This window comes from Gymnoscopelus microlampas, assembly GCF_963454915.1.
Source record: "Gymnoscopelus microlampas genome assembly, chromosome: 5".
In the NCBI taxonomy this organism is placed as follows: Eukaryota; Metazoa; Chordata; class Actinopteri; order Myctophiformes; family Myctophidae; genus Gymnoscopelus; species Gymnoscopelus microlampas.
In genome coordinates this window covers 37,577,469-37,597,769 of record NC_139942.1, presented here as the reverse complement: position 1 = coordinate 37,597,769, position 20,301 = coordinate 37,577,469, and the positions used below count along the sequence as shown (strand labels likewise).

The window sequence follows — 20,301 nt, the reverse complement described above, 5'->3', positions numbered from 1 at the left end:
CCAAGAGAGAAATTCTACATAGTGTCTCTTTTGCCAACTCACTCTCCTCTCTTTTGTAAAAAATAATAATTAAATAGAATTAACTTAAAACTGCAACCCATAACTTTTTTTGTGTGTGAACAAAATGATATTTTGACCAATCTATATTACAGAGTATGTTACAGTATGACTAACACAACTGCGGTGGTTGTAGTTGGTCTACCTGCTCTTCTATTGAGACATTTATATTCTGTGGTCGGGTAGGACCACTACTGGTTGAAACATAATATATCCTCTGTCCAATCAGACTTTCTTTATTAATTCTGCAGTAGAGATTTCTGCACTCGACCAGGAGATCCAGGCTCGATTCCCGGGTAGGACATAAAAGTTACGGATTGCAGCTTTAATGTCCAGTACACAACCTTGATCTTATTGCTGTTACTGTTGTGTGTGGTCAGATGGAATTCAGAATTCATTGCCATTCACAGCAATATACACGTGCCAGATTTACCCCCTTCGTCGCCCCCTCCCGCTGTGGACTCTTTCCTGTTGGGGTCGTTGAGCTCGTCGAATAGTCCGGTGTCGAGCATTTCCTGCTGCCACTGAATAGCCACGGCACCTGTGCTGAATTCCTTGAAGAATTTATCATCGGCGGCGTCAAACGTGATGCCTTTGATCTCAGAGAATTCGGCGATGTCGCCTGTATCCTTGGCGTACACAACGTTGGGCTTGGGCACCCATGGAGGTTTTACCAGACCAGCCTCCAGACGTGGGAAGTTGATGGCCTTGAACCACGCGTGCTTCCGAGGGTCGTCCATGTTATCCCTAATGAGAAAGAAAAGAAAGAACTTAACCCTTGCATCATTCTGTGGGGCTGTTATAGAACCCTTGGGAATCCAGTCAACTAAGTATAGCTTTTAAGAGGTTAAAGGAGGTGTAACTTAAGTGATATTTCTTTTTTTAAATAAGTGTTTAAAAGCTCTATATTCCAATCATTGCTATAGAGCAGGGTTCCCCAATTATTTTCCCCCGAGGGACAAATTATGTCAGGGATACCAAGCGGAGTGAAAAACTTTAATTCACATGTTATTCAACTCCCTAAAGTACAGATTAGAACACTGGTAACTCAAGTTAACCGCTTGAACGCTAGCATCGTCATTCTGGGCATGGCATAGGTGAACATTTGTCGAAAATAGCAGTTTGTTGCGACACATTGTGAGCTTGTAGATTGCCTATTTTCAGTGAAAAGATTTGATGTAGAGGGAAACCACAGAATTATCTCAGTATTGTCTCAACACGTTCACAAAAAGTGTGTCTACTTCTAAGAAATATTGTCACGTTGTTGCATTTCGTCAACACTCATCACATACTTCATTCCCAGGCGCTCCTCAATCTTCTTCTTGAGGAACATCTGGATGATATCCTTGGTTGGCGCATCAAAGAATTTGTGGTCGTATTTGGGCTCCTCGCTCGCGATGCGGCGCTGGACCTCTTCTTTCTCCACTTTCACCTTCTGGCTCTCAGCACCTTTAAAGGGAGTGTAGCCGCACACCATCTCATAGATACTGCAGCCCAGAGCCCACCAGTCCACAGATGTCCGGTATGGAGTTTTGTTCAGAAGCTCAGGGGCCATGTACGCTCCTGTACCAGCCTGGAGAGAGGGTGCAGAGAGGGGAAAGGAAGAGGAGAAGGAGGGGGAGTAGAGGATGAGGGGACAGATAGGGAAGGATGTGTCACTTTATTGTACTGGTCAGTCAGTCTATTGCAGAAACTACATGTTCAAATGGGTTAATGCTGTCAGCTTGCTTATCTAAGGCATTGATTAGTTTGAGTGAAAGAGAGATTAAGAGGGACTATATTCTGACATAATTTCCATTTTTGATATATTTGTTTCCAAGATGACTACAATGACAGTGTCTTGCACTAACCCTTGATGCTGAGTGCCAAGCAGAGAGGCATTAGGTATCATTTTTATAGTCGTTGCATGACTCGGCTGGGGATTGAACCCCGATCAACCTCCCAATCTCTGATGGCGGCCATCTAACCACAAGGCCATTGAGCTGTTAAAGAGTCTTTCATATACTGTATACCTATCTGCTGATGTACCGCTTCCTTTATATGAGCTCTGCATCATGTCTGTGCCATATTTAATTATAGTACCTTTTTTAAGGCAGGGCTGATAACAGCATCATTAAAATGTAGAATTTTCATAGATCCCTTTATGAGACATTTTATATTATTGGAAACGTTGGGTGTGTACTGTCATTTAAAATGTAATGATGTAAATGTGAGATTGTACAGTTTATGGGGATTCACAGTGAGAACAAGAGAGGGCCGAAAAGAGAGGGCAGCTGGTTTCAATGTTCAGTGTTTCTTTATTAGCAACCGAGGGAAAATATGTTGTGTAGACTGGAGATTAAGCAATCCAGATTTAAATTTAATTTTACATTACAGCAATACAAAAAGCATCCAAACAAATACTTAAAACTTAAAAAGGTAATGCTGCAAGAGGATTTTAGTCAAAGAAAACACTATATAAAACAAATATTTGATTGGTTGGTTGATTGATTGTTTCATTCATTCATTCATCCATCATTGACTGATTGATTGGGTACACTATAACCGCTATACTGTGCATACAGTTATTTCCTGGCTCCTAAAAGCTTTCAATTCGTTTTCTCCCTGTTTCGTTTTCTGGTTCACTGTCACTCTGCATCTGACCACAACTGTAACCTGGTCACCAGGAGCTTAATGCTAATCGGCTACTACCTGTCAGGAGTCATGTGTGTCTATGCTGACATCTTCTTACACACAGGTTGTCCATTTCTGGATGTCATCATAGCTTCCAGCAGACACAAGGTGCCACAGCCATGTATTATAGCCCTTCCTCAAGTGCATGTAGATCGAACGTAGCCTACCCATGAATATAGACCCATGTATAGAGAAATGCAGGACTCTGGCCTTTACTGTACATGGCATGCCATCATATTGTATTGTATTTGTGATTTTTATCTCTCTGACGATTTTAATGATAACATAACTAACATAATAATAACTACTAATAACAACTAATAACTATTTTAGTTTGTGCACTTTGAATATGAGAGACATCTGATTATTGGACATTACTGGTACTGTAGCTACAGAGCTGTCATTTATTTTGACAAGAGATTGTCCAATAACCAGATCGGTCCAGGGTCAAATTCAATACTGTGGGTGGCTATTGAACCTACAGCTGGAGGCCGATGCGATGTGTCACCGTTTCCCACTACTATAAATCCCAACCCTTTGAAGGATTATATAGATTTAGTGATTTAACAATGGTCAAGACTCACTACCAGGTCACCTTCTACTTTCTATCTCGCCTAATGTACAACTTAATCTGAATGGCATCGTTCTTCTGAAATGTACATGTGGTTACATGTGAATACATACATAGAAGTTTAGATCTACAGAATGTACTCAAGTCTAAAGAAAAGTCATGCTACCTGATCCAATACCTGAGCTAAACTGAACTTAGTCCAGGTAACCAGTTCACCACATAACATGTTTAACTCCCACGCTAAATCTACAGACATTAAATCATATTAAGTCCACTTCCATTGAAATTTCGCAGTGCTATATCTACACATAGGCCTACTCCACATACGTTTTTACCTGATTTCGTCAGTGAGATCAGGGATCTCAGGGACTTGTGTAATGCCCACAAAGAGGATTAGGGGACCAAAGCCAGCCTTGCTCGTAGGGTGTAACCAAGTCACCCTGGCTGGCCACGGAGCATCAGAAAGGAGTATTGGATAATGAGCTTACTGGACTTTCAGAGAGCCAGGGCTTACTCTTTGCTACTGCAAGTAAGTCCAAGAGAAACGCTGCAAGTCTTCCATGTTTCTGAAGTCCTGTAGTCTAGTGCAGGTATTTTTTGCAAGTAAGTGCAAGTAAATGTGATTAGACTTTACTAGCAAAAAGAAGAAAAGAGCGGCATCTTAAAAAATGTTCTGTCATTGTTTTCCTTTAACAAATGTACTCATCTTTCATATATAACTATATAAATTCCACAATCAGTCAGCCTGAGCCTTTCATCTTCTATTCTTAAGAGATTCTAATTTGTATACATCAAGTGGGAATTGACAGAATGTGAGTCATATGATACGGACAGTTGTTTTGGGAAATGAAACATAAGGGTCACAAGGTCACAGTTTCATTCAAAAACTCTGATATAACCTTCACCTGAGCCAGCACCGTTCATTCCACAGTCCTGAAGATAGCCCGATACAAAATGGTTGCCTATAATTGGCTGGACTATAATCTGACTTTGCAAGGATCAAATTAGTTATGTAAAGGATTCAGGGACTCGCTGGAGATAATTTTAAGCAAGCCAGTAAATCCCTGTCCGGATTTGAAGTGAAAGCTCAGTGGAGAGAGTGGGAGAACAACAGCCCCCCATTCAGTATTTAGCTTTAGTGCTGTCTTCTAGTAGCTAATGGCAGACAGTAGGCCTACTAGAATCCTCTGTAACCATATGTAGCTGTTTGCATCTGAGTATGTGTATTCTTAAACTAATTCACACCCACAGTGTGGTGACTTTTGACCTGAAAAAACTTGCTCTTGAGCTCAGCTGCAGATGGCCAGTGCAAGATGCATGGGTGTGTCGTTGCCTGGCCCGGTGCATTCAAGGCCTTGAACAACTGGCTGCAAATGTCTACTCTGAAGACATCTTGAAATGACTAATAATATATAATACTAGAATACTAATGTATGTAATATATATGTATGTAATGTCATTGTTCCTCATCCCCTCATGTTAGTGCCACCCTTCTGGCTGTATCATACAGTAGCATCGCATGGTGTATATGTAGACGTAAGCTCAGTTATAGTCCATCGCACAACGGTGTCACTTGCCAGAAAGAACACATTTTTCTTGTCATCTAGTAAATCTGTTGTGATAGAGTATGAGTTAGATATTTTACTCACACACTGGGTGCAGGTCTTGCTTGGCTCCATCTCTATAGCCAGACCCAAATCTGAGAGGCGGCATTGGCCGTCGGAGTCCAGCAGCACGTTCTCGGGCTTCATGTCGCGATATACGATGTTCATCTCGTGCAGATGCAGGATCCCGGTGGTGATCTGTGCCGTGTAGTGAATGATGCGCTTCATCTCGATGCCCTTGTCCTTGCCCAGGCCATCGTACCCAATGTTGTAAATGTGGTACCTGAGGTCTCCGCCGTTCATCAAGGTCATGACCAGGCACAGGGAATCCTTGGTATCATAGGCGTACGACAGGTTGACTAGGAACAGGCTGTTGACCTTCTCCAGGATCTGCTTCTCCAACAGAGCCATCTTCTCGCCACCCTTCTTCTTCAGGCGCTTCTTGCACAACTTCTTGCAAGCATACATCTGGCCTGTGTTCTTCACCTGTACGGCACACACCTGGAGAAGCAAGACAACATGTTTGTGAGACTTGGTTCTTGAGGGCCAAGCACTCCTCAGGTTCTTGTTGAAGATTGATCAAAATGCTATGGTGAATTGGTTGAAAGAGCAGGGTTGTCCATAAAGAAGATACAATAGTAGCGCAAACTTCATTAGCAGGGCATTTTCTTTATGAATTGCATGCCACTTAGTCTACTGTATGTGGTACCTCCTATTTCCATCTATTTTGTAACATAACATAATATCATCAACAAAGCCAATTTAGTGTGTGCCACCATTTGGATTATAAGGACTTAACCTGTTAAAAGGTGGGTTACTGCATGCTGTTTTGTGGCTTTGCCATTATCTGTGGATAATAAATAAGCTATACAGTGTTCATACTACAATGTTATGGACTTCACTTTGACCTGACCCCTGTAGACAGAATAAATCCAGATGATTGTGCCAGGTTAGATTACTTATCACTGAACTTCCTTATATGCGTCAGACTCGTCTCTTGCTAAAGTCAAAGTTTAATATCTCCGAACCTGTTTTCATAAACCAATGTTTTCGTTGTAAGGTACGTGCTTTTCAGTTAACTGTTGGAATAATGATCTATGATCGCTTGCACACTTACCTCTCCGAATCCTCCCTTGCCAAGAGTTCTGAACTCATAGAAGTATTTGTCACTGATGGGCTGTTTCTCAAACTCTTTCCACTGGAGGTATTTATCATAGAAGGGGCTGCCCTGCCAATCAGTGAAGGGTTTGCCTTTTAGATATTCCTTCACGGACTCCCAGACTTTGCCTTTCATCACTTCTTCAAAGTCCTTATCTGTCACAGCCTTACATTTTGTGGCGTTGTCATCAGTGATGAAGGAAGGAGGACTCTTGCAGTACTTGGTGATAATGTTCTGCCGTGCCTTGTCTTTTGCTGGACCTTCAGCAAGATCCCAGTCATAGAGGTCATCCAGAAAGTCAGCAGCCTTCTTATAATCAGGGTTGTTTGCCAGATACTGGCGGAAAAACTTCTTACCAATGGGCTGCCTTTCACAGCACTGCTCATATTCCTTTTTAACAGAAGATCGGACTGCAGCCAATTGATCATCCTTGGGGAGAGACAAGCTCCGGCGGCGCTTTTTCATCTCTTTGTCATCCCCACCCTGGGCTTTGAGGTAGGCCGTGTTGGCCACCAGGTTATCCAATCCTCCCATGTCACACATCTTGGCAGCGGTATCTGTTTGGTCCCCCCTAAGTGACTGGGTTCTTCAATGGCTCCCTAGGAATACCCTCACACAGCCGGTGGAGTGTGTTTCGGGATTTGCGTGTGAGAGTGCAGCTCCCTCCAAAGCCAGAGCACAAATGAGCCGCTTCAGCAAACCTACCTGCAAACCTAAGGCACTACGACACCACCCAGGAATTAGTCATTTAGAATTATAAATACCTGGGGGGGATTTAGACTTAAGGATCTTTGTGTGGTCTATTCGAGGATAGTGTTCACAGAATGGGAGCCCTAAGAGGGCTCTGTCCTATAAGAGGCTTTGGGAGCCTCTATATTTGGTCGTGGTGTTCAACTGCAGCTAACAGTGGTCCATTGGGTTTTATTGACTAAACACCCACTGTACGGCGGAGATCATGACCAAGAGAGCAATGATACACATGTGCATGTGCATGAAACTGGACACCACAACTACTGTATAACGATAACATCAGTGTGACTGCTCACATAATTATCGTTCTATTTCTAGTTATTGTGCTTACTGTGGAGGGGGCCCTTAACCACAAGAACCCTAGCATCCCTGTTCTGATCATGCCGAACATTCATAAAAAATAGGCAAACATTTGTCAAAATAGCAGATCTACTATAAGTTCACAATGTGTTGCGTTGTGAGCTTGTAGATCTGCTACTTTTGGCAAAGAGATATGGTGTAGAGGGGGAAAAGGAGGGGGCCAAGGATAAACCCCCTGGGGGACCCCAGTCATTGAAGTATGGTTTAAGTGATTAAGTGGTCAATAGGAGTAAACAATGCCTTTTGGACAAGTCAGATCACAGCCCTTCACCTTCCTCTGTACATCCCTTTCTCCCTCAGTGGCAACAGAGCAGGTCACTTCAAAGTTTAATCCTAATCTGTCTGTCATCTCTCTCATCACCCTCCCCATTATAATTCTCACTGAAACTGTCACGTGCGAGGCAGGGAGGTGTAGGACCCAAGAGCAAGATGAGAGGCAGAGGCAGCGTAGCTCAAATTAATGTGTTTATTAACACCAACCAAGAGGAGTAGGCAGTAATAAAAGTCCAGGTACAGGCAAAGTCAATACACAGGTAGGCAGTCAGAATAAGGAGAGTGTAGGGGGAGAACTAAACTGGGAAAGCTAAGTGAACTAAAACAAGGCAACAATGAGGCATGAACTAACATAAAATCACACACCCATATACAACGAACCAACAAATAACTGAATCAAACACAAGACTTAAATAGACACAGGACTAACTGGACACAGGTGAGAACCAAGGACAATTAACACATGATTGGCTGGAACAGAACAAGACACAGGTGAACTACAATTGCAATGACATACTGGTGAGACAAGACAGGTAGCAAAAATTAGGGCAGACAGGAAACACTACTATAAAACAAGAGTACAGAAAACCAAGGCAAAAGGCAACAGAGTAGTTACAACAATACAAGACAAATACAGAACATAATGAACAACGGCCTAAACAGGCCTAAAGAACAGCCCTTAGGAGTCCAACACCATATAAGGGCATTCAAGGTCCAAATAATACAGTTACAGTCCACGGCCCGAGGAGCGGACCGTGACAGAAACACTGTACTTATCATAATTGTAATTGTTTATTTTACATCAGTACTACAGTACTGATAGCTAACAAAAAGGAAGTGCAAAGATACTGTATTTTAAGGAAATACAATAATTTGAGGACTGTCTTGTTTAATATGCCCTCCTTCATTCCTTAACTACTTAAGCCATATTTTATACCTTTATACCTACGACAGTGCCATGTAAAAGCAGTGAAACGATTTTTGAAATTGTTTGAAAATTTCTTACACTTTTTAAAAGTTTTTACTATAGGGACACCAGGTTGAAAGTATTGTCTTGACACCATATTATATTTGTTGTGATGCTAAATCTGATTTATGATCTCTGACTAATAGCTGGGAGGGAATTCGTCAAAAATAAGGTTTTCAAAAACATTCACAAACGAGTTGGGCTCGTCCCCTAGTGGTCTGTTTGCAATGAATCCAATAGATAGGTCAGTATATGGTTGAAACCCCAAATAATTGATAGAAGAGATTCTGTTACTATTGGGTATGCTAAATAACATACTAAAAATTTAGGAAAATCAAACTTGGAAAAGGCTTCATTTTCAAGATGGCACAGTTTATAGGCATTTTAAGCTCCCGTCATTTTAAGCTCCCTCCATCTTGAAAAGGATGCTTTTCCAGAAGTTTGATTTTCCTAAATGTTTTGTATATTAATTAGCATACCCAATAGTAACAGAATCAGAAGTGCACGATTTTTATGAATTCCCTCCCAGGTACTACAGTTAATAACTTGAGTTGCTATCCTCATGCATCATGTCTCCTTTTTGACATGCCATTATTGCAGCAATTACTTCTTATTAGCAAGTGTTTATTTTTAGCTGTGTAACCAGGTAACTGGTAATATTACATCATCACGCCGTGTTGGCTAGCCTACCAGTTACACTTGGATGGGGATATGGAGATATAGGCTAATTCAGTAAACCTGGGCTAATGTGAGCTAATCCTTGCTCAAAATGGCCTCAAGTGCCCACAGCCCTGCATAAGACCAACACCATTATACTGAATGGAGAGTTTCGGTGTAGTCAGGTCATGCTGTTAATTTGCTAATTAGACACTCATGGAGACCCACAAAGACCACCAATTGTGGTGTGGCTAATGTGCCAAAGGGTCATGAAATGATCTCAAAATCTTTTCAGTTTTGCTTTGATCCTCGTCTTTTAAAACAAGGGAATTAGAAGGATCACATAACATGGGAATACTGTGGCTACAATGTGGATTTCGGACTTCATGTGACCAGCCTGTGACATCAATCATTTAGGATTCTAGTCATCTATGACGTATCTATGACGTATGACAACACCTTACAGCTGCCCCTTAGTGCTGACGTATAAAAAAGAGCTTAAGTGATTACGGTATAGGTTTGACGCACAAACACGATGTAACATAAAAAAAGATGGATAGATTGAAATGCATAAACTTTTATATATTGTGCTGTCGGACAGAAACCTTGACCTTATCTCCATATTTCAACTTCTTTTGTCACGATGCCTTGTGAGTTTGTAGATCTGCTATTTTTTAACATTCTTTTTAAGTGAAAGTGGTTAAGTCTGTCTGTTGGTATATATATATATATATATATATATATATATATATATATATATATATATATATATATATATATATATATATATATATACAGTATACGTGTATATATATATATATATATATATATATATATATATATAACTACAGTACATTGGATCAATTTTGATTTTTTGATTTTTTTACGATTATTATATATATATATATATATATATTTTTTTTTTTTTTTTCACATTTTCTGAAAAGTATAAAGTAAGTTGGAGATATGTACAAGGTTTCCACCGGACAGCAACGATATACTTTGTCATATACACACGCTCTGGTAATAGTCCATGAAACTGTAAACCATTCTGAACTGAGAGAAAGACAGAGATATGACCCATTAAGTTCAAGAGAGCAGATGCACAATTACCCTACATGTATTTTTACTCTCTCTCACACACACACACACACACACACACACACACACACACACACACACACACACACACACACACACACACACACACACACACAGCCTGACTTGTGATCTTTTACTCCTTTCTCCTTGGGAGGATTAGTGTGAGCTGGAGGCAGGTGGGGGAGGACAGAGGTTAAGAAGAGAGGCCATCTGCCAGGGTGCACTATGTGGTCTCTACTGTACGTGGTCTGATGAGTCCATCCTCTTATGGTCCTCCCCGGGCCACAAGAGGCCACTGGCTGGACCTCAGGAGAGCAGGAATGACCTACAGTGTCAGCATAAATCAGCAAGTGTCACAGAGGTATATAGCAGGCTGCTTTCTTACACACACACACACACGCACGCACGCACGCACGCACGCACGCACGCACGCACGCACGCACGCACGCACGCACACACACACACACACACACACACACACACACACACACACACACATAGAAATCAGAGTGCATAAAAAGCTCTGTTCTTTTCTTGCTTAATACAAGACAATATTCAGAGACAGACTCATTTCAGATCTTCAGGTATCGGCCCCTGCGTATCAAAATATTTCTCCGCTTTCTAGTTAGAAATGTATATTAATGGACCATAACATTTATAATAATTGTACCTCCCAAGATTCAGGTTAAAAGTGAGTTTAATTTATCATAAATACATTTTCTCTGTATTTATAATGGCACATGACTTAAAGCCTCATTTAATATTGTGTGGGTGTACATGTTATTAAATTACCATTAAATAGTAATTCAATAACTTGCGATACATTTTTTCATGATAAGGTAAGTTTATGTTGCATATTTCATACAAGGCAATTCAGTGTGCTTTACATAAGGCATAATAAAGCATTCGGCACAATAAGGCAATTTCAAAGAAATAAAGCTAATATCTGTATCCTCACACACAGGAGCTGGTCAGTAGTATCATGTCATGGTCAGCATCATGTCAGTATCATGTCAGTATAATGGTCAGTATCATGTTCAGTCTCATGTCAGTATCATGGTCAGTATCATGGTGCTGACTACGTTAAGGAATATGGTGCTGACTATGGCTAATGACTGGTGCTGACTGTTAAGTCCTATGGTGCTGACTACACTATGTTAAGGACTATAGTGCTGACTATGTTAAAAGTTCAGAGATTTATAATGGAGGTCGATGGACGATTTTGGGACCTCAAAAAACACTTTCACCTAGAAACTCCATTCACAGTTCAAAAATTCCACTTTACTGTGGACATGCATGCTTGAGATTTTTTCTTTGAAATCATTTGTAGTTTTGGAGATATTTAACTTTAAGTGCCCAATGCATTGTCAATGCGGCAATGGACATTTAAAGGCAGGCTTACAACTACATACTTACACCTAGTAACCTCATTCATACTTTAAAATGTTCATCTTACTGTGGACATGTTTGCCTGAAAAGGAATCTTTGAAATGTTTAATAGTTTTAGAATTGTACTCCTTTAAAAGTTCAGAGATTTATAATGGAGGTCGATGGACAATTTTGGGACCTCAAAAAAACACTTTCACCTAGAAACTCCATTCACAGTTCAAAAATTCCACCTTACTGTGGACATGCATCCTTGAGATGTTTTACTTTGAAATGATTTGTAGTTTTTTAAATATTGAACTATAAGCTCCCAATGCTTTGTCAATGACTATGGACATTTAAAGGGGGAAAAGTACAAACTTTGGCTTTTACCTTTATCTAATCTTTCATTGAAGACCACGCAAGTGAACAGATTGAGTAAGAACCACTGTGGTGCAGTGGTTTAGATACAGGGCTTGTAACCAGAAGGTTCACAGTTCAAAACCTTTTTCCAACTTTTAGCTGACTCTTGCACCTTTATCTAATCTTTCACTGAAGAATGCGCAAGAGACCTAAAAAAGTATTAACCATGGTGGAGCAGTGGTTAAGATACAGGCCTTGCACACAGATGTTCCGGAGTTCAAAAGCAGCAAGGACATCTTTCCAACTTTTACCTGGGGCTTGTACCTTTATCTAATCTTTTAGTGAATACCACGCAAGTTAACAGAATAATAAGAACCTCTGTGGTGCAGTGGTTTAGATACAGGGCTTGCAACCAGAAGGTTCCCGGTTCAAATTCAACCAGGACATTTTCCCAACTTTTATCTGACTCTTGTAGTCTGTATCTAATCTTTCACTGAAGAATGCGCAAGAGACCTAAAAAAGTATTAACCATGGTGGAGCAGTGGATAGGATACAGGCCTTGCACACAGAATGTTCTGAGTTCAAATCCAACAAGGAATATTTTCCAACTTTTACGTGGCTGTTTCACCTTTATGTAAACTTTCAATGAAGAGGATGCAAAGATAAATTACAGTGGTGCAGTGGTTAAGATACAGGGCTTCCAACCGGAAGGTTCCCAGTTCAAATCCAATTTGGACATTTTTCCAACTTTTACCTGACTCTTGCACCTTCAAATCCCACACATGCTGATTTGCCATTTCCAGGATTTGAGTCTTGAGTCCCAAGACTCAAGACCCAAAAGAGTCTTGAGTCGAACAAATTACTCCCACGGAGACATCAAATTTCTCTTTTGGGCCTTAAGTCCCAAGATTCAAGGCCCAAAAGAGAAATTTGATGTCTCCGCGGGAGTAATTGGTTCAACTCAAAACCCATAAGAAGGTGAACTGACTGTAATGATTCAAAATGTCATATAGAATAGAAACCCCATTCAAACTTTAAAATGTTCATCCTAATATGGACATTTTTGCCTGAAAAGGGATCTTTGAAATGTTTCATTGTTTTAGAATAGTACTCCTTTAAAAGTTCAGTTCATATCCACAGTAAGGGGGAATTTTTGTACTGTGAATGGAGTTTCTAGGTGAAAGTGTTTTTTAAGGTCCCAAAACCTTCCATCCGCCTCCATTCTAAATCTCTGAACTTTTAAAGGAGTACAATTCTAAAACTATGCAACATTTCAAAGATTCCTTTTCAGGCAAACATGTCCACAGTAAGATGAACATTTTAAAGTATGAATGAGGTTACTAGGCGTAAGTATGTAGTCGTAAGCCTGCCTTTAAATGTCCATTGCCGCATCGACAATACATGGGGCGCTTAAAGTTAAATATCTCCCAAACTATAAATGATTTCAAAGAAAAAATCTCAAGCATGCATGTCCACAGTAAGGTGGAATTTTTGAACTGTGAATGGAGTTTCTAGGTGAAAGTGTTTTTTTGAGGTCCCAAAACCTTCCATCCGCCTCCATTATAAATCTCTGAACTTTTAAAGGAGTACAATTCTAAAACTGTGCAACATTTCATAGATTCCTTTTCAGGCAAACATGTCCACAGTAAGATGAACATTTTAAAGTATGAATGATGTTACTAGGCGTAAGTATGTAGTTGTAAGCCTGCCTTTAAATGTCCATTGCCGCATCGACAATACATGGGGCGCTTAAAGTTAAATATCTCCATAACTACAAATGATTTTAAAAAAAAGTTTCTCAAGCATGCATGTCCACAGTAAGGTGGAATTTTTGAACTGTGAATGGAGTTTCTAGGTGAAAGTGTTTTTTTGAGGTCCAAAAACCTTCCATCCGCCTCCATTATAAATCTCTGAACTTTTAAAGGAGTACAATTCTAAAACTATGCAACATTTCAAAGATTCCTTTTCAGGCAAACATGTCCACAGTAAGATGAACATTTTAAAGTATGAATGATGTTACTAGGCGTAAGTATGTAGTTGTAAGCCTGCCTTTAAATGTCCATTGCCGCATAGACAATACATGGGGCGCTTAAAGTTAAATATCTCCCAAACTATAAATGATTTCAAAGAAAAAATCTCAAGCATGCATGTCCACAGTAACGTGGATTTTTTGAACTGTGAATGGAGTTTCTAGGTGAAAGTGTTTTTTGAGGTCCCAAAACCTTCCATCCGCCTCCATTATAAATCTCTGAACTTTTAAAGGAGTACAATTCTAAAACTGTGCAACATTTCATAGATTCCTTTTCAGGCAAACATGTCCACAGTAAGATGAACATTTTAAAGTATGAATGATGTTACTAGGCGTAAGTATGTAGTTGTAAGCCTGCCTTTAAATGTCCATTGCCGCATCGACAATACATGGTGCGCTTAAAGTTAAATATCTCCATAACTACAAATGATTTTTAAAAAAAGTTTCTCAAGCATGCATGTCCACAGTAAGGTGGAATTTTTGAACTGTGAATGGAGTTTCTAGGTGAAAGTGTTTTTTTGAGGTCCAAAAACCTTCCATCCGCCTCCATTATAAATCTCTGAACTTTTAAAGGAGTACAATTCTAAAACTATGCAACATTTCAAAGATTCCTTTTCAGGCAAACATGTCCACAGTAAGATGAACATTTTAAAGTATGAATGAGGTTACTAGGCGTAAGTATGTAGTTGTAAGCCTGCCTTTAAATGTCCATTGCCGCATAGACAATACATGGGGCGCTTAAAGTTAAATATCTCCCAAACTATAAATGATTTCAAAGAAAAAATCTCAAGCATGCATGTCCACAGTAACGTGGATTTTTTTAACTGTGAATGGCGTTTCTAGGTGAAAGTGTTTTTTAAGGTCCCAAAACCTTCCATCCGCCTCCATTATAAATCTTGAACTTTTAAAGGAGTACAATTCTAAAACTATGCAACATTTCAAAGATTCCTTTTCAGGCAAACATGTCCACAGTAAGATGAACATTTTAAAGTATGAATGAGGTTACTAGGCGTAAGTATGTAGTTGTAAGCCTGCCTTTAAATGTCCATTGCCGCATCGACAATACATGGGGCGCTTAAAGTTAAATATCTCCATAACTACAAATGATTTTAAAAAAAAGTTTCTCAAGCATGCATGTCCACAGTAAGGTGGATTTTTTGAACTGTGAATGGAGTTTCTAGGTGAAAGTGTTTTTTTAAGGTCCCAAAACCTTCCATCCGCCTCCATTCTAAATCTCTGAACTTTTAAAGGAGTACAATTGTAAAACTATGCAACATTTCAAAGATTCCTTTTCAGGCAAACATGTCCACAGTAAGATGAACATTTTAAAGTATGAATGAGGTTACTAGGCGTAAGTATGTAGTTGTAAGCCTGCCTTTAAATGTCCATTGCCGCATCGACAATACATGGGGCGCTTAAAGTTAAATACCTCCCAAACTATAAATGATTTCAAAGAAAAAATCTCAAGCATGCATGTCCACAGTAAGGTGGAATTTTTGAACTGTGAATGGCGTTTCTAGGTGAAAGTGTTTTTTGAGGTCCCAAAACCTTCCATCCGCCTCCATTATAAATCTCTGAACTTTTAAAGGAGTACAATTCTAAAACTGTGCAACATTTCATAGATTCCTTTTCAGGCAAACATGTCCACAGTAAGATGAACATTTTAAAGTATGAATGATGTTACTAGGCGTAAGTATGTAGTTGTAAGCCTGCCTTTAAATGTCCATTGCCGCATCGACAATACATGGGGCGCTTAAAGTTAAATATCTCCATAACTACAAATGATTTTAAAAAAAAGTTTCTCAAGCATGCATGTCCACAGTAAGGTGGAATTTTTGAACTGTGAATGGAGTTTCTAGGTGAAAGTGTTTTTTTGAGGTCCAAAAACCTTCCATCCGCCTCCATTATAAATCTCTGAACTTTTAAAGGAGTACAATTCTAAAACTATGCAACATTTCAAAGATTCCTTTTCAGGCAAACATGTCCACAGTAAGATGAACATTTTAAAGTATGAATGAGGTTACTAGGCGTAAGTATGTAGTTGTAAGCCTGCCTTTAAATGTCCATTGCCGCATAGACAATACATGGGGCGCTTAAAGTTAAATATCTCCCAAACTATAAATGATTTCAAAGAAAAAATCTCAAGCATGCATGTCCACAGTAACGTGGATTTTTTTAACTGTGAATGGCGTTTCTAGGTGAAAGTGTTTTTTAAGGTCCCAAAACCTTCCATCCGCCTCCATTATAAATCTTGAACTTTTAAAGGAGTACAATTCTAAAACTATGCAACATTTCAAAGATTCCTTTTCAGGCAAACATGTCCACAGTAAGATGAACATTTTAAAGTATGAATGAGGTTACTAGGCGTAAGTATGTAGTTGTAAGCCTGCCTTTAAATGTCCATTGCCGCATCGACAATACATGGGGCGCTTAAAGTTAAATATCTCCATAACTACAAATGATTTAAAAAAAAAGTTTCTCAAGCATGCATGTCCACAGTAAGGTGGATTTTTTGAACTGTGAATGGAGTTTCTAGGTGAAAGTGTTTTTTTAAGGTCCCAAAACCTTCCATCCGCCTCCATTCTAAATCTCTGAACTTTTAAAGGAGTACAATTGTAAAACTATGCAACATTTCAAAGATTCCTTTTCAGGCAAACATGTCCACAGTAAGATGAACATTTTAAAGTATGAATGAGGTTACTAGGCGTAAGTATGTAGTTGTAAGCCTGCCTTTAAATGTCCATTGCCGCATCGACAATACATGGGGCGCTTAAAGTTAAATACCTCCCAAACTATAAATGATTTCAAAGAAAAAATCTCAAGCATGCATGTCCACAGTAAGGTGGAATTTTTGAACTGTGAATGGAGTTTCTAGGTGAAAGTGTTTTTTTGAGGTCCCAAAACCTTCCATCCGCCTCCATTATAAATCTCTGAACTTTTAAAGGAGTACAATTCTAAAACTATGCAACATTTCAAAGATTCCTTTTCAGGCAAACATGTCCACAGTAAGATGAACATTTTAAAGTATGAATGATGTTACTAGGCGTAAGTATGTAGTTGTAAGCCTGCCTTTAAATGTCCATTGCCGCATCGACAATACATGGGGCGCTTAAAGTTAAATATCTCCATAACTACAAATGATTTTAAAAAAAAGTTTCTCAAGCATGCATGTCCACAGTAAGGTGGAATTTTTGAACTGTGAATGGAGTTTCTAGGTGAAAGTGTTTTTTTGAGGTCCAAAAACCTTCCATCCGCCTCCATTATAAATCTCTGAACTTTTAAAGGAGTACAATTCTAAAACTATGCAACATTTCAAAGATTCCTTTTCAGGCAAACATGTCCACAGTAAGATGAACATTTTAAAGTATGAATGATGTTACTAGGCGTAAGTATGTAGTTGTAAGCCTGCCTTTAAATGTCCATTGCCGCATAGACAATACATGGGGCGCTTAAAGTTAAATATCTCCATAACTACAAATGATTTAAAAAAAAAGTTTCTCAAGCATGCATGTCCACAGTAAGGTGGATTTTTTGAACTGTGAATGGAGTTTCTAGGTGAAAGTGTTTTTTTAAGGTCCCAAAACCTTCCATCCGCCTCCATTCTAAATCTCTGAACTTTTAAAGGAGTACAATTGTAAAACTATGCAACATTTCAAAGATTCCTTTTCAGGCAAACATGTCCACAGTAAGATGAACATTTTAAAGTATGAATGAGGTTACTAGCCGTAAGTATGTAGTTGTAAGCCTGCCTTTAAATGTCCATTGCCGCATCGACAATACATGGGGCGCTTAAAGTTAAATACCTCCCAAACTATAAATGATTTCAAAGAAAAAATCTCAAGCATGCATGTCCACAGTAAGGTGGAATTTTTGAACTGTGAATGGAGTTTCTAGGTGAAAGTGTTTTTTTGAGGTCCCAAAACCTTCCATCCGCCTCCATTATAAATCTCTGAACTTTTAAAGGAGTACAATTCTAAAACTATGCAACATTTCAAAGATTCCTTTTCAGGCAAACATGTCCACAGTAAGATGAACATTTTAAAGTATGAATGAGGTTACTAGCCGTAAGTATGTAGTTGTAAGCCTGCCTTTAAATGTCCATTGCCGCATCGACAATACATGGGGCGCTTAAAGTTAAATACCTCCCAAACTATAAATGATTTCAAAGAAAAAATCTCAAGCATGCATGTCCACAGTAAGGTGGAATTTTTGAACTGTGAATGGAGTTTCTAGGTGAAAGTGTTTTTTTGAGGTCCCAAAACCTTCCATCCGCCTCCATTATAAATCTCTGAACTTTTAAAGGAGTACAATTCTAAAACTATGCAACATTTCAAAGATTCCTTTTCAGGCAAACATGTCCACAGTAAGATGAACATTTTAAAGTATGAATGATGTTACTAGGCGTAAGTATGTAGTTGTAAGCCTGCCTTTAAATGTCCATTGCCGCATCGACAATACATGGGGCGCTTAAAGTTAAATATCTCCATAACTACAAATGATTTTAAAAAAAAGTTTCGGTAGCACTTTAAAATAATGACCCGTTATAAAGCATTTATAAACGTTTATAAGTAGTTTGTAAACTATTAACAAATCATTAACAACCTGTTTGTTGACATTCGTAAATGATTACTAAAACCTTTATAACTACAGTTACAAATCATTTGTAAAGTATTAGTAAGTAGTGAACTATTCATGAATAAGCCATTTATATACATCTGTAAAAGATTATTATATCATTTTTAACGACCCATTCGAAAGCATTTAACGTTTATAAGCAGTTTGTAGACTATTAACAAATCATTAACAACCTGTTTATTGACATTCGTAAATGATTACTAAAACCTTTATAACTACGGTTACAAATCATCTATAAAGGTATTAGTAACTATTCATGAATAAGCCATGTATAATACATCTGTAAATTATTATTAAATCATTTGTAACTGATGTTACATAATATATACAAGGTATTGGTAGGTTGTTCATGTTTAACATATGCTTTGTTAAACATTCCTAAAGTATCTATAAATCCTTAGTACATGTTATTATGTGCCCTATAGTAAAGTGAAGACAGTTCATCATTTACAACTGTCTGTTAATGTGTTTGTTCATGTTTAACATGCTTTGTAAAACATTCCTAAAATATCTATAAATCCTTTGTACATGTTATTATGTGCCCTACAGTAAAGTGAAGACAGTTCATCATTTATGACTGTCTGTTAATGTGGACTTTCTCCTTACCTGTTGCAAACTACCTGGCTTTCATGAATGCAGACACCAAACAATTACTAGAATTATCATTCATGTTAAGCAAATGATGCGTAAGACATTCGTAAAGAGTATGTAAACCATTTGTGGTGTTAGGGACCAAAAAAGTCACTACAAAGTACTACCAATCAACTCTAAATTGCCTGAAACGTACTCCTAACAGGTTTTTGGGGGGATGATTTTGGCCTCCACACTTAGTGATTATTTCGGATTTAACTTTCGTTTCGGTGGTGACCAACTTTCGTTTCGGTAGTTTGATTACAAAATGTAAGTTGTGTAAAAAATAATCTGACTATACTAAGTTGTTATTTGTTTGTTTAAGTCAGGCTATACTCCACTCGAGTCATAAGTTTACAAAATGTACTAAAGTACAGTGAACGTCTGTGCGGTTTGTCTTCATCACTGAAAATAACGTACATGTAAACTGATGTCATGTGCAGTTGGGGTGAAGAAACACAACCATTTCACTCCTAATAATACCTATTTGATTTGACATCCTGACTTGCTGCTGTAGCTGAGGCTTGAACCTGTTACCTGCGGCTCACTAGTCAGTGACTCTATCCATTCACCTACAGCTGTTTCCTTGTTTTCTTGGAATCTGCGATTCTGAAACGTTTTGTTGTCAACCCCCCAAATTGACATGTATTTGGGCAGTGGACCCCTATGTGAAAAGATGTAGTGTCAGGGCCCCCCATGAAAAAGATTTATATCTATGCTGTAACACATTTTTTAAAAGTTATTTGTCTTGTTTGTTGTTCAAGTCAAAGCACCAGGAAGGCTGTACTTGTCAGCCATCTGTTAGCTCAATGGGTTGAGACGCAGTATTCATGATCCAGAGGCCATGAGTTCAAATCCCATTGATGTCTTTCCTATGATTCTTTCCTTTGCAGACTGGCTTCCAGAAGATCAACTGAAAACTACCAGGAAGGCTATATTTGTCATCCAACTGTTAGCTCAATGGGTTTAGACGCAGTATACATGATCCAGAGGCCATGAGTTCAAATCCCATTGATGTCTTTCCTATGATTCTTTCCTTTGCAGACTGGCTTCCAGAAGATCAACTGAAAACTACCAGGAAGGCTGTACTTGTCAGCCATCTGTTAG

The 20,301-nt window shown here is 38.8% G+C and overlaps 1 protein-coding gene across 1 annotated transcript; it reads right to left on the bottom strand.

Annotated features, from left to right (window-relative positions):
- Nucleotides 1–461: 461 nt before the first annotated feature.
- grk7a (G protein-coupled receptor kinase 7a) lies at nt 462–6,607 on the bottom strand (the record flags this gene model as incomplete). The annotated part of the gene is made up of 4 exons (XM_084057590.1): nt 462–804; nt 1,350–1,630; nt 4,951–5,406; nt 6,023–6,607. 4 exons carry the CDS (start codon nt 6,605–6,607, stop codon nt 462–464), a joined length of 1,665 nt encoding a protein of 554 aa, XP_083913716.1.
- Nucleotides 6,608–20,301: the final 13,694 nt, after the last annotated feature.